Source organism: Eumetopias jubatus, unplaced genomic scaffold (genome assembly GCF_037043125.1).
Source record: "Eumetopias jubatus isolate StellerSeaLion01/CBP00866 unplaced genomic scaffold, mEumJub1_p1.0 scaffold_6, whole genome shotgun sequence".
NCBI classification, from domain to species: Eukaryota; Metazoa; Chordata; class Mammalia; order Carnivora; family Otariidae; genus Eumetopias; species Eumetopias jubatus.
This window is the reverse complement of record NW_028274812.1, coordinates 26,298,543-26,314,098: the sequence shown is the minus strand read 5'-3', so window position 1 is coordinate 26,314,098 and position 15,556 is coordinate 26,298,543. Positions and strand designations below refer to the sequence as shown.

At 43.0% G+C, this 15,556-nt stretch overlaps 1 protein-coding gene across 1 annotated transcript; it reads left to right on the top strand.

The window, feature by feature from the left end:
- Positions 1-2,530: 2,530 nt before the first annotated feature.
- On the top strand, positions 2,531-15,112 carry ABRACL (ABRA C-terminal like). The gene is made up of 3 exons (XM_028121426.2): positions 2,531-2,665; positions 8,441-8,507; positions 14,527-15,112. The coding sequence occupies exons 2-3, from the start codon at positions 8,447-8,449 to the stop codon at positions 14,709-14,711; spliced, it is 246 nt and encodes an 81-aa protein (XP_027977227.1). The 5' UTR covers positions 2,531-2,665; positions 8,441-8,446; the 3' UTR covers positions 14,712-15,112.
- Positions 15,113-15,556: the final 444 nt, after the last annotated feature.

The following is a 15,556-nucleotide window of genomic DNA, read 5'->3' as shown; positions in this document are numbered from 1 at the left end:
TACAATTGCTATCCTCAAGATTTCTTATAAATATTGCTTTCTATTCATTACAAAGAAGACAATTATGTTTTAAAAATGAATACCTCAATTTGTCATGAACCTTTAAATATAATAATTTTTCTCATTCCAGGACCATGTAATTTATTAAGTAAAATTATTAGCATGTATGTCATGCTTTATTCTGGAATTGTCTATAGCTGCACTGACTAATACAGTAGCCACCAGCCATATAAGGCTACTGAGCACCTGAAATGTGCTATAATTGTAAAATACACTGTAGACGTCAAAGGCTTAGTACAAAACAAAGAATGTATAATATCTCATTAATAAGTTGTACAGGTGGTAATGATAATATTTTGGATATACTGGCTTAGAACATATTATTAAAATTGATTTCACTTTTTTAATGTGGCTAATAGAAAATTTTAAATTACATATGTGGCTCATGATTATATTTCTATTGGACAGTGCTGATCTATATTCTACAATTAAATAAGTAAATAAGGATTGTCTTAATACTTCATATGTACCTTACTGAAAGTTCTTTTTGACAAAGATCATGCTGTAGGCTACTTTGTACCCTCCAATACTGACACACTGTTGTTGGCATATCCTTGATATTTAATAAATACTTCTTAACCGTTTAATAAACTTTACTTTTTGCTTTTTAAGTTAAAAAAATTTTTTTTGCTTTTTAAGTTAAAAATTCCACATTGTTTAGCTACATGATAACATTCCTAAGAGAAGAAGGAAAGATGGCAAAAGTCTGTATAGAAACTGAAAGAATAGGAATTCGGTATGAAAAATATGAATTGACAAACATTTTAATATTTTTCATCAGAAACAACTTTCTTGAATCGTAATTCCTTATAGATTCACATGAGTTATGTTACTTTCAAAGTTATGTTATTTTCAAAGACTCCATTTTTACATGAATAGGGACTTTTCCTTGTTTAGGTGAAATGTTTCTTTTTTTTTGCCCATTGGTAGAGTATTGTGAAACACTAATTACTTAGTCATAACAGGGGTAGCACACTATGGACTGATTATTCATTTTACTGGATATTATCCAATTGGAGAACTGTGATCACTGCCACAGGCCAAATAGCCAGGTTCTGCTTGGAGAATTGCTAAACATGTTAATTTCTTGAATTATAATTTTGCATTATGTAGACTTTGAAAGATATTAAAGTGTAACTTCTGAGCTTTGTGAGAAAAAGATAGGCCCCAAAGGATCTCAGAGTCACTTTATCCTTCATCTGACATGGGAAACCTAGGCTGAATCAGAATCTTTTGGTGGTAGGGAACAGAGACTCATTCAAAGTGATGCCCAGAGTGGTGGGTGTTTACTATGAAAGGGTAACTAGAATACAGTTTGGAAAGTGGACAGATGCAGTGCAGCCTTAGGGACCTGGATACTCATATCCCCCTGGAGAGCAGGTGTTTGTTGCTCTTATTCCATCACTGGGTCTCAGCTTCTCTTAGAGTTTGCTTCTACCATTTCTGCCCCCACCCACCTTCTACTTCATCCCAGGGGCTTTCTGCTTACTCCAGTGTTTTGCTTTCTGGAGACCCATTTTCTCTACTCCAGCCTCAAGCCCTCTCTCAGCTTCAGTCTTTCTTTGGAATACCTCATTCTTTGCTCTCCCCTTTCAATTTCCAAGGGAGAATCTGATTGGCTTACTTAATTATCAGAGTCCCTATTTGGTGAGGATTGTTTGCTCCAGGTCACCTTCTAGGATGATGGCCAGTTTAAGGATTGTGTGCTCTTGGGTCACGTGATCACATGATCTAATCAGCCGTTGGGTAGGCAGGGGGTGCTTTTTTGGGTTATTTGTGCAACCTTTGCCTTAAGAATAGTTTGGGTCATTTCAGCAGAGCCCCAGTTTCCTTTTTATAAGGGATTCTGGGTATAGCAAGCATCTCTCTTTCTCTCTTTGGCGCGCGAGTAAAACACACACTGAGTAAAATAAAGGGAATATAAATAGATCGATTGAACTATGCAGTTAAATGTAGGAAATAATGAATGAAAAAAGAAGAAAGATTCACTCAGGATCAAGAACTAGCATTGTCCGAGTAAAATTTCTTTGCAATAGAACAAGTTGGATTTTAAGAATGCTCCCCCCCCCCCCCCCGCCATCAGACTATGCTGCTGCCATGTTCGTAGTTTTCTGGAGACCCCTGCTCCTGGCATACAGAACCAATGTCACGTTCCTTCTGGATCCCAGCAGTTATCACATTGGGGGCGCTTTATTTCTTTCGTTAGGAGAGAGATCCTGGCAGGAAATCTATGCCCAGGATCAGATGCGGGGGTTGGGGATCATCGTCACCGAGTGGCGTAGGGGAAAGGTGGCAGCAATCGAAGTTCGAGTCCGTATTCCTAGAAGCCTCGGGCGCCCTGTCACCTGTCTGGAGTCTGCCCCCTTCCCGGGCGTCTCCTCCGGGGAGTTTCCTCCTCATAGGCTTGTCCCTGGGAGTGTGGGCGGCCCCTTTCTCGAGCGCTTAAACTCTTACCTCCCACCCCCCCTCCTCCTCACCAGCCTTTCTCTTCTGCCTCGGTCACTTCCTTCCTCACTCTCTTCCTCCTCGGTGTGTTGAAGAAGATAACCCGGTCCGGACCGACGCTGCACCAGCTTTTCCTCGGAAAAGAAAAAGAGGCGGATAGGTGAGCGGGTCTCTCGGGAAGGTGACAGGCAGGTATAAAGGATGGACGGAGGTGTCCGGTGGAGGCCAGGCGGACGGGAGATCGGGGGCTGCGGGTGGGGAGATGGGGCCGGGAGGGGCCGAGGTGCGTGGAGATTGTACCTGGAATTGGGCTGAGACCCCGCGCGGGGGACCGGGTGGGCGCGCCCCCACGCCCCCGATTCTCCCGCCGACTTCCGCATCGGCTCACGTGACACGGTGCCGGCCGGGGGCGACCGGGAAGCCGGCAGCCGCGCTAAGGTTTCCTCCGCGGTGCGGCTCGTCGGCTTTGCACTTGCAGGCGGCGCGGGGGCGCGTTCTGCAGAGCCGGGTGGGGAAGGGCCGGGAACGAGGGGAGAGGCTCCCCCGAGGACTGCGGTGGCCCCCGCGCCCGGGACTCTGCGGCGCCGGCGGTGGGGTGCGGCTCCCTACGCTCCAGACCGTGGGGGTGGAGGGCGGGGGTGGTGAGAGACACCAGGGGCTCGGGGAGCCCCGGGCGGGGTCCGTTTCCGTCGCCCGGTTGGGGCGCTGGCCTTCGCAGCTCGCCGGGGCGCACCGGCCACAGGGGAGCGCGGGCGGGCGGCGCTGGCGCGGGACTGGCAGAGACAAAGGCTTCCGGGACGCGGCCCTTCCCTCGGGGGCTACCCTGGAGCCCGCCGTGCGGCCCCGGCCCCCCCGAGTCCCGCGCTCCCCAATCCTGCACTGGTGCGGGTGGTGACCGTGTGATGGCCTGCAAGGGACAGGAGCTTGGGACCCCTTCCGGGCCAGCTCCCAAACTTGCAGCAGGGATGACCAAATATGGAGCGTGTGCGCGCCAGCGGGCAGGCAGGAAGGAACCCAAGTCATCCCTTGACCCACACCAGCTGCTAGTCAGGGATTGCGAAGGACCGCTGAAAAATGTGGCCAGCCCCGGGGGGTGGATGTAGAGCTGGCTGCTGATTCCCAGGTGTTCCCACTCCAGCAGGCTTTATTCCTCGAACATTAGAAAAAAATCCATGTATTGCCTCTAAACTTAAACAAAACAAAACAAACTATAAAAAGGTCCTATATTCTTAAGTGTATATTGATGGTGGAGCATTTCGGCATATGGCCCAATCCTCCGACATTCCGCTTTCTTTGTGATTCCCACGCACAATGCCTAATTAGATTCTGACACAGAGGACCGGACTAGCATCTGCTACCGCCTTGCCTTGAGCTCCCACTGAAAATCTCTTTCTTCCCCTTCACACTTGCTCTGCTGATGGCCCCTCTTCATTGTTCTTGATCTTGCTGCTTACTCCGGTCCCAGCCTTCTGTCCTTATAGAATGCCATGGGCCTCAAGGATGATGTAACAACAATGAGTATTCCCCCGCTTTGTTCCCGCTAAATAATAAAATAAATAAATAAAATCATGCCAAATTATGTGTGCTAGCAATAGTTCCTAAGGCAGTTGTTTTCCTACTTGTAGGGGTCTGGGCAGGGAGCCTTTCTTGCTTTGTAAGTGTTCTGCCTTAGTATGTACTCAGCATGTAATATTCCAAACAAACACAACTCACTATTATATTTAGCACACTTTGCATAATGACTGGGAAGAAGATGAAGAGGAAAAGAAAAAAATAGAATGATGTTGTAGAAACAGCATTTAATTGTGGGGAGTCCCTCTGAGCCAGTTTCATCATCCATAAAATTGTTTTTTTTAATTTTATTTTAAAGATTTTATTTATTTGACAGAGAGCAAGAGCACAAGCAGGGGGAGCAGCAGGCCCCCCGCTGAGCAAGGAGTCCCAAGTGGGGTTCAATTCCAGGACCCTGAGATCATGACTTGAGCTGAAGGCAGATGCTTACCTGACTGAGCCACCCAGGCGCCTCCCTCCTTTTTTTTTTTTTTTAAAGATTTTTATTTATACATTTGAGAGACAGCACAGGTGGGAGGCAGGGGTGGAGGTAGAGGGGCAGAGGGAGAAGCAGACTCCCCGCTGAGCAGAGAGCCCGATGTGGGGCTCCATCCCAGGACCCTGGGATCATGACCTGAGCTGAAGGCAGACGCTTAACCAACTGAGCCACCCAGTGCCCCTATAAAATGGGTTTAAATAATACATACTTGGCAAGGTTTCTTAGGACATAGATAAGGAGTCTCGTGTGTAATTAATTATAAAGAAATGCTGGTTGACTTCCTTTCTTTAAATTGGATCTGCATACATCTGCTTAATATGATGCAGGTATTCACACTACTTAATAGTGAGATTTCCTCTTTGAGTCTCATTATTAAAGAAGAGCTAGGTCTGAAGTGTGCTGCTGATTGAGGGGAGGGCAGTGTTAAAGAGATAAATGTTCAGAGTGGGAGGAAATCAGAAAACCTGAGAATTGGAGAGGACCATTGTCCCCTTGGACATTGCATTCTCCCTTCTGTTTAGGCTAATTTCCTCACTAACCCTCACAGATCCATACTACTTGCATCAGTGTTGTCAGTAATAGGTGCAAACTTTATTCATTGTTAGAGAGTTTTGACTGTTAGGAAATTTTTTTCTTATGTGGCTCCCAAATCTGCCTATTACATCTATCTATCCTACCCAATAAAGCAGCGTGAAACAACAGTATCACATAAATACGTAAAAGAAACTGTAATGTTAAAAAATGGTTGCAGGTCTTCTCTAGGCTGACTTTATGGATCAGGATTTGTTAAGAGTACAAGTGACAGAAACTCAATCAAACCAGCACAAGCAAAACCAGGAAAGACTGATTGGTTCATGCAACTGGAAAGTCTGGGGTCGTATACAGGCTCAGTCATTGTAACATGGCTGGGCTTTTCTTAACGTTAACGTTATTCCTGACAGGCTGTTTTCACATGGTCACAGTTTACATTAGGAGCTCTAAACTTACATCTTAGCACCTAGTGGGAGAGTGTTGTTTTACTGATCTGGCAAAATCCCTGGGCTGAATCTCATTGTTTAGGATAGGATTACTGACCTTATGCCCCAGATCAATTATTCTGGCTCTGACCCACTCCTGGGCTTTAGGGTGAGGCTCTACCAAATTCCATTTGTTTAGAACAAGGAAGGAAAAACGGGACCCCCCCAAAAATTAGACTGCTCGAGCCGGAATGGGGAATGGGTGCTTGGTAGGTGAAAATGACTGCTGTCCACCACACTAACATCTCCAGGGTTTTTTCTACCATTATTTTCATGGCCTATCTTTCTGTTGTATCTTCTGATTATATTTTAACTTTTTAGCATTGCTCAAATTATCTCGAATTGAATATAATGTTATAGATATAATTTCACCAACACAAAGCTCTCAATATTGGGAAACTATAATTTTTGATACTGAATTTTATGTAGATGCATTAACCCAAGATGTTGCATTTTATTGCAATAAACACTTTTTTTTTTTTTGGTGCAAAAAGGTGGTTTTATTAAAGCACGGGGACGGGGCCCATGGGCAGAAAGAGCGACTGCCACAATAGACACTTCTTTTTTTTTTTTTAAGATTTTATTTATTTATTTGACAGAGAGAGGCACAGCGAGAGAGGGAACACAAGCAGGGGGAGTGGGAGAGGGAGAAGCAAGCCTCCCGCGGAGCAGGGAGCCCGATGCGGGGCTCGATCCCAGGACCCTGGGATCATGACCTGAGCCGAAGGCAGACGCTTAATGACTGAGCCACCCAGGCGCCCCACAATAGACACTTCTTAAATGATAATATTTGCACAAATAATGTAGCAGGGAGTAGTGGTGCTTTTAGTTACGAGCTGATAGAAAACCTGGGGTACCAATCAATATCACTTAAACATAGATTTCATTCTTGTTTTTCAGAGTTACCAGGAATTAGTTACAATCTGTCTGGATACAATTATTTCTTCTGAATCGTCACTCCAAAGTAAACCATTCATACAACCCCAATTTTTTAGTCCCTTCTTTGTTTGGAAAACAGACTGAATTATTGCATAATCTGCCAGTGGCCCCTACTTTCTCTCATGTTCTGTTTTCCCTGAGTTCCTGCCTTCTTAAGGAAACTGTCTTTACTGCCTTTACTTCTTTGACCCTGCATGGTTGGAGTTCTCTCACCTGCTCTTTCCCTATTTCTTGCCCCCTCCCCTTTCTGTAGGTGTTTGCCACGCCCCTTTACCTCCCTTTTCTGTCTCTGAACACTCTTGCTCCAAAATCAGCAACTCCATGGTGAGAGTTTCCACAGGCGGTGTTTCATTCCCCTTCATGCCCTTGTCCTTTCAGTTTGAATCCAGTATTTATTGAATCTGTACTCTTGGTGCCAGGTGTCACCCAGCAGTGAACATTACAGTCAGATTCCTGCATCGAGGGTCTTTACCATCTTGTGGTGAAAGCCGAGAAACTGGTAATTCCAGCCATCTGAAATGGAGAGGGTGCACAATGCTATGGGGGAGGGCTCCTCCACCAGGGTTTCAGGGAAGGCTTCCTGGAGGTAGTCATATCTAAGCTGGGACTGGATGTGTGGGCGTTAGCTGTGAGAAAGAGGAACTGCAATAGTCGGGGTCAAAGACACAGTGTGTATGAAGGTTGGAGGTGGGAGAGCCAGGGGCGTTTGAGGAATAGAAAGAAGCTCCATGTAGCTGCAGCCCAGAGTTCAAGGGTATAGGGTGGAGGAGGCTATGATGGTGTGCGGAACCCAGGCTGGAGAAGACCAAGTGAACCAAAGTAGGTCTCACAGCTCCTGTTAGTCCTGGCCTCTTCCTTATCTGAGATGAATGGCCCTTGCCACCAGCTCTCCACCGGACACTGCCCAGGGAAGGACCCGATGCCCTGCGTGTGACCCACAGGCATCATCGCACCTAACGATATTAAAATTGCCCTGTATTGATCTCCTTTCCCCACTAGACTGCAGGCTCTGGGAGGGTTGGGAGTGTGTTCCTTTATCTTGGTACTCCAGCTTCTAAGAAGCTTAGAGCCTGCCTCACATGTGCTGTGCTTTTTCTCCTTTGTTTCTGTCCTTTTACATGCACTCTTCCCCACTCATAGAGCACCCTTTGCCAACTGTCTACCTGGTCCACATCTCTCCAGTGACCTCTACAAAGTCTTTGGTGGCTTCCTCCTTTATGCTCCCATAATGCCTTGGACCCACCGCTCAAAGAACGCTGTCACATTGCCATTATTCATTCTAGGTCTTTCTCTGCTTCTGGACAGTGAGTTTCCTGAGGGCAGGTCCTGTGTCATTCACCATTGTGTTTTTGGTGCAGGGCAGAGCATCATGAAGATGGGCTTAGAGTTTAATAGTGGGTGCTGCATTCTCCCCGATATCCTATGTAGAATAAGAGTGGGGTCAGCACAAAGGGGCAATTATAAAGACAGAGGGGAAGTGGAGGTACTCCGGTGTCATGTATGTCACACAAGTATTTTTAGGAAGAGGGATGTGGTAAATTAACAATGACAAATGCGACATGGGGGAAAAAAAAGAAGGGTGCCTGCGTGGCTCAGTCGGTTAAGTGGCTGCCTTTGGCTCAGGTCATGATCATAGGGTCCTGGGATTGAGCCCCACATTGGGCTCACTGCTCAGTGGGGAGCCTGATTCTCCCTCTCCCTCTGCCTGCCACTCCCCCTGCTTGTGCTCTCTCACTCTCTTTCTCTGTCAAATAAATAAATAAAATCTGAAAGAAAGAAAGAAAGAAAGAAAGAAAGAAAGAAAGAAAGAAAGAAAGAAAGAAAGAAAGAAAGAAAGAAAGAAAGAAAAAGAAAGAAAGAGCCCTTGGATTTGGCAAGATGTGCTTAATGGGATATAGAAATGGTAATCAGCATTTTTTTTCTCCCTCAGGCAGCAATGAATGTGGATCACGAAATTAACCTCTTAGTGGAGGAAATTCATCGTCTGGGTTCAAAAAGTAAGTATTCTAACACAGCCACAGTATTCTGAGTTTACCTCAGAGCAGGTAGGACCAGCTTTTTTGGTAGAAGCCTAGGAAGGGGTCACCCAGGACTTCGGGACATAGTTATAGAAACTCTGCCCTCAGCGATAGAGTGATTTCTGGAGACAAAGCCTTTGGGGTATTGTGATTCCGAGGCAAGGAATGGTTTGAGATATTCCATCATCCCTTTAATAGAAAGAAAATTGCTGTGCTTCTTTAATCTGGCTGCATTGAATGGTGATTGAATCAGTTCAAATTTTTATTTGTCACAGTATTAAAATTCATTTCTTCTGCTTTATCTTGCCACCATCTTACAAACTTCCAAATGACTAGGGACTCAAATTGTCTTTATTTTCTCCAAATTCTTGAGTTTTGTATAACCAGGTATTTATGTACATGTAACTAAAAGAAACCATATCCTTTACATAGTGTTTTTTTTTAAAGATTTATTTTATTTTTTAAAGACCTTATTTATTTATTTGACAGAGAGAGAGAGAGAGAGCACAAGTAGGCAGAGTGGCAGGCAGAGGAAGAGGGAGAAGCAGATTCCCCACTGAGCAGGGAGCCCGATGTGGGGCTCGATCTCAGGACCCTGGGATCATGACCTGAGCCGAAGGTAGACGCTTAATGACTGAGCCACCCAGGCGCCCCACCCAGGCGCCCCTGATTTATTTTAGAGAGAGCGGGAGAGAGAGAGAGAGTGCACAAGCTGGGGAAGGGACAGAGGGAGAGCATCTCAAGCAGACTCCCTGCTGAGTTGGAGCTGAACTCGGGACTTGATCCCATGACCCTGAGATCATGACCTGAGCTGAAATTAAGAGTTGGACCCTTAACTGACTGAGCCACACAGACGCCCCTACGTGGTTTTTTTAAATCAGCAACATATAAGCAGCTACTGTGAAATGAGTGCCATGTGAAATTGGTAGTATTAGTGTCCTTTTCCAAGTTGTAATGAAAGTATCTATTATGTTTGTAGCTTTAGATCTGTACATCTCAGATAAGATATACAGGAGTTCAGGAACGTTCTGAAAATTGTAAGAGCAATAGACATATTCAGCAACAACTAGGATAATGGAACTCAAAGTTTTAAAATTACATCATATAAAAAAATTAAATAAAATTACATCATTGTAAGTGAAAAACAGCTTTAAAAAGTACCGCGAAAGAGTTGTTTTTGTCATTATAGCTTGAATTTTCTTACTTACAGCTCAGTTTGCTTTTGAATCACAAATCACTTGAAATAAGACATACTTGGGGGGTGCCTGGGTGGCTCAGTTGGTTGAGCGACTGCCTTCGGCTCAGGTCATGGTCCTGGAGTCCCAGGATCGAGTCCCGCATTGGGCTCCCTGCTCAGCGAGGAGTCTGCTTCTCCCTCTAACCCTCCCCCCTCTCATGTACTTTCTCTCTCTCTCATTCTAGCTCTCTCAAATAAATAAATAAATCTTTAAAAAAAAAAGACATACTTGGAAAATTCCCTTGCACCATTAGTATCAAATGTCCCCTGTACTAGTTCTCCATTGTTGTTGTGAATCTTTTCTTTATTTTTTTTTATGATTTTATTTATTTGAGAGAGAGAGAAAGAAAGAGAGAGCACATGAGTACAAGCAGGGAGAGGGAGAAGCAGACTCCCCAGCGAGCAAAGCCCGATGCGGGACTCGATCCCAGGACCCTGGGGGATCATGACCTGAGCGAGAGGCAGATACCGAACCAACTGAACCACCCAGGCACCCTGTGAATCTTATTTTCAATAGTGAAAGAAACCCGTGTTCCTCATTTCTACCTTTCCAGTTTGGAGCTCCGTGAGGTCATGCTCTTGGGAGTAGTATTATTGTTTAGATTGTTAAAGATATTAAGGATGTATTTCGAATGATCTGTAGGATTTTCCTCTCTCCTAGATCTGTCCTCATGTTAGCCTAGTGTTTATTGGTCAGATTCAATTGCATTTAAAATTCTGACTTTACCCTAGAACAGTTATTATTCTACTAGGGCAAACTGAACCTGCACTTCAGAATTAGCAGCTTTACAAACTAGAAGACTACACAGTAATTATCATAATTTCTGTAAGGATGAAACGTCTTGAACTTTGCAGCTTCCCTAAGCCTCCTTGATTTACCTGTTCCTACAAATAAATGAATTCTTGAGCTGGAAAGCATCTATGGAGATAGGTTATCTGTGGACAGATTGTGGTTAATTATGTAAGTTGTGTTTGGGATAATTTTGTAAATTATGATTTAGGTGAATCATTTTTAGACTAATCTAAATATAATGTATTAGGTGAAGCTGGAAATTGACAAATTTAGTTTTATCTACTTCTTTTATTTTTTCTCCAAATTTTTACTTAAATTCTAGTTAGTTAACCTATTTATCTATTTCTTTTAAAATGAAATTCTTTAAAGTCTTTCATTTTTCATCCAGTGGAAAAAAATTTAAGTGGATAAAGATTATTTGGAGATTTAAATTCTTTCATTCAACAAATATTTCTTGAGTGCTGTCTTTGTGCTCAAGTGCTGGACATATGAAAATAAACAAAATTCCATCTCAGCCCCTGTGGACCTCTTTAGGTAGCAGGAAGACAGACAAATGAGCTAGAAGCACGTATGGGGAAGTAGTTAAGAGCATGGGCTCTGGAGTCAGGCTCTCTAGGAATGAATCCCAGCTCCCCTGCCACTTACTGTGTGACCTTGGGCACATTGCTAACCATTTTTATGCCTTGGTTTCCTTATTTGGATAATAATACTCTATTTCAGTGATTCAAAGACACTTTTTTCCCCAAGCTTTAACATCTCTAAAATAAGAATGTGTTTTATAATCCATGTTGTGCTATAATTAAATTGGCAGTTTAATTGGAACATAAAATAATGGTGCTTCTTGCAATGAATTGTGCCTTACCTTCCATGAAATAAGGATTAAGGGAGTTTTAATTACTATAAAATGCATTGAACAGTTCTACGAGCATAGCAAGGACTCAATACATATTAACTATTATTACTGTAATTGATGGCGAGTGCTTTGATATATACTTAATTTTATAAGAAGTTATTAACTTGACTGAGGGAATCACAGAGCACTTCTCAGAAAAGGTGACATTTGAGCCCATTCTTGAAGAAAAAGAATTAGCTAGAGAAAGGGCTCTGGGATGCTGGGCAGATGGCTCAACATGGGCAAAACTGCCAGGGCAGGATCTCTCATGTCACCTTGGGTAACAGCAAGTCATTTGATTTTGACTGGATCAAAAGGTACATAGAACGATATGGCAGGAGACCAGGCAAGAGAGGAGTGCAAGGGCCAGAGCGTGAAGTGTCTTATCTGGAACGCCAAGGGCATCACTATTTGAAGGTGGTAGGGAGCCACTGAAAGATTAGAGGAGAAGAGTATCGATCAGGGGCTCCTAGCTGGCTTAGTCTGTTGAGTCTGTGACTCTTGATCTCGGGGTCGTGAGTTCAAGCCCCAACTTGGGGGTAGAGTTTATTTTAAAAAAAAAAGAGAGAGAGAGAGAGAAACAGATTTGCATCTTAAAGGTTTCTTTCACATATTTTATTCTGCACCAATATGGAGGATGTACTGGGGGACAAAAATGCAGAAAGGGAGGCTGGCAAGGAGTCTTGCAGTTAATCCGCTTGAGAATCAATTCCAGCCTAAACCAAGAAATTAATTGTCCATGGAGAAGAGGCTAGAGCAACAGAAGATACAAAGGAAATGGAATCACTTATGAGATTGAGGAGTGAGTGGGCAGAACTCCAAGATTATATCCAGGTTTCTGCCTTTTGCGCCTTTAAGAAATGTAACCTGGGGACACCTGAGTGGCTCAGTTGGTTGAGCATCCAACTCTTGGTTTTGGCTCAGATCATGATTTCATGGGTCGTGGGATCAAGCCCCATTTCAGGCTCTGCACTCAGCAGGGAGTCTGCTTGAAGATTCTCTCTGCCCCTCCCCCCACTCTCTCTCTCTCTCTCTCTCTCTCAAATTAAAATAAGTCTTTTTTAAAAAATGAAAAGCTCTAGGGCACCTGGGTGGCTCAGTTGGTTAAGCGACTGCCTTCGGCTCAGGTCATGATCCTGGAGTCCTGGGATCGAGTCCTGCTTGGGGCTCCCTGCTCGGCGGGGAGCCTGCTTCTCCCTCTGACTCTCTCCCCTCTCATGCTGTTTCTCACTCTCTCTCTCTCAAATAAATAAATAAAATCTTAAAAAAAAAAAAAAAGGAAAAGCTCCATATTACACTCCCTGTAAAAGCCAGCACCGGTACTGCCTCCTTCCAGAAGTCTTCCCTTCCCATTCCAGCCCAGAGTCATTTTACCCTTCTCCAAACTGTAGGATGTCCTGTCTTGGCTACTTACTGCACATCCAGTCACATACTGCTTTGTCCTGTTGCTTCACTGATATGTGTATATTTCTTATTAACTCGTTGGAACTGAAGCCGTTTCTTTGAAAGCTAGAAAGTGATTCTCTACTTCCCTCTACTTGCCCAGCACAGTGCTGCACTCACAGTAGGAATATACTAAGTCTCAGTTTAGAAGTTCTCACGGGAACTCAAGAACCCTTGGCCACGGAATAGTCTCCCTCACTGTGATGGCCATGTCCTTGAGAGCAGGCACAGCTATTGGAGAGGAGAATGTGGAGCAGTGCTGAAGGAAGGGGGTCAGAAGTTTAGAAGGTAGATCAAAGCAATCAACCAACAATGGGGAGGTGTTTCATATTATTCTTATCTCCAAGTTTCCAGTTGATTGATTTTTAATCAAAGATCCACCTTTTGTTTATCTCTTTTTTTTAAAAGACTTACTTTTTACTTTATACATTTCCTGTATACCTGCTATCCCCACACATGCATAGCCTCCCCCATTACCAACATCCCCAGCAGAATTGCACTTTTATTACAATTGATCATCTACATGGACACATCATCAACCACAGTTCATAGTTTATAGTTCACGCTTAGTGTTGTACATTCAATGGGATTAGATAATGTTTAATGACATGTATCAATCATTATAGTATCATACAGAGTATATTCACTGCTCTAAAAATCCTCTGTGTTCTGCCTGTTCATCTCTCCCCTACTCCAACCCCTGAAACCCACTGATCTTTTTATTTAGTTTTATCTTTTTCCATAGTTTTGCTTTTTCCAGAATGTCCTATAGTTGGAATCATACAACACATAGCCTTTTCAGATTGCCTTCTTTTTCTTAGTAATACATATTTAAGGTTCCACCATGTCTTTTCGTAGCTTGATGGTTCATTTCTTTTTAGGGCTTACCTTAATTTTTAACATCTATATTAAAAACTGGTCTCCAATCTGTATAATCTAGGGATCTGGTAAATACAGATATCTTCATTTTTAAGGTCACCAGTCCCTCCCTGGGGCTCTGAGTGTGTTCAGAACATACTTAGAGAAACACTGCTCCCGACCCAAACCTTTTCTTATATTTGTTATTTTGTTATTGATTCAACAACACCACAAATAAAAAATCAAAATGTAGGGGCGCCTGGGTGGCTCAATCAAGTTAAGCGTCTGCCTCTTGGTTTCAGCTCAGGTCATGGTCTCAGGGTCCTGGGATGGAGCCCCACTTCTTTGGCTCTGCATTCAGCAGGGAGTCTGCTGAAGGAGTCTCTCCCTCTGTCTCTCCACCCACTCATGCGCAGACGCAGCAGGCGCACACACTCTCTCTCACTCAAACTGATAATTAAAAAAAAATGTCAAAATGTAGACAGAGGGGAATTGGTCCACAGTAATAACACTGTAACACATTCACTTTTTGTAAGTGGGTTTTAGTTCACTTCTAGTCTTTGTCCAGATGATCCTAAGGCTAGGAGGTGTACAGAACATGGTATTATTTCATCACTTTTGGGTCTGGAAAGAGATGACATTGAATTTATGAGTGTGAACTGTTAAATTGTAATCTTGGTTAACTTATGGTTAGATGTTTTTTAAAGATTACATAAATCTACCATATATGGGGGCAAGACTTTGCATTGGCTAACATTGTATTTTCTCAAATTAGATGCTGATGGGAAGTTAAGTGTAAAATTTGGGGTCCTCTTCCGAGATGACAAATGTGCCAACCTCTTTGAAGCATTGGTGGGAACTCTCAAAGCTGCAAAACGAAGAAAGATTGTTACATACCCAGGAGAGCTACTTTTGCAAGGTGTTCATGATGATGTGGACATTATATTGCTGCAGGATTAATGTGGTTTGCATATCTTTGTTTATTGTTATTTTTTGTTTCTGGTAAACTGGAATATTAAGTGAAGGGACAAACATGAGCATACTTAATGTATTTTTATAGAACTTTGTAAACAAAAGGAGACTCTTATTTTAAAAGTCTGTCTTTTTTTTATACCTTGAAAGAAAATTTATGTATTACACTGTCAAATAAACAAAACCTATTTTTTTCTTCAGGAATCTGATTGGAAAAATGTAGGCATTGAAGCTTTTTTGGTAGGGGTGAAAGGGTGTTTCATAAATCATTCTTAGACAATTTCTGCAGATATTTGACATTCCATAAAAGTAAGAGGCAAAACTGAAGACCAGCTCCCACAAGGAATATTGTAATGTTTATGTAATAAAAACATGTAACTATGTTAAAATTGATTGCCTTACTTTGTCTGATTATATGCCTCTTAGAAGTTTTTGCATCAAGATTAGATAACTGCAATAAAAGTTATCATTTGAAGAAAAATTTCCTTAAAACTACAGAATTTTAAAAGTAGGGATGTGTTATGATTGGGCCCTATAAAAAAATATTTGGTGTCTGTTCTGTGCTTACCACTGAGTTAGGGGACATGCCAAAAGAAATGTAACCTAAAAATTTCACTATCTAATGGGATAAGTTGGGTCCACCTGAAACAATACAGAAATGTCTATAAATGCATGTTGCAGCCCCCGGTACAGAATCGAAAATGATACAGAATCTCAAGAAGGGTAAAATCTGTGAAAACCATGGTAGTTGGAAAAGGTATCATAGAAGAGTTAGAATTTGCATGATTGGAGCTGATTATTCATGAAGGAAAAAGATGGGATGGATCAGGGTG

What these genes read in the sequence shown, in the direction of transcription:
- ABRACL (XM_028121426.2), top strand. Translation starts at nt 8,447, where the DNA reads ATGAATGTGGATCACGAAATTAACCTCTTAGTGGAGGAAATTCATCGT. An exon ending in TCATCGTCTGGGTTCAAAAA is followed by an intron (nt 8,508 to 14,526) that starts GTAAGTATTCTA and finishes TTCTCAAATTAG; the next exon opens with ATGCTGATGGGAAGTTAAGT.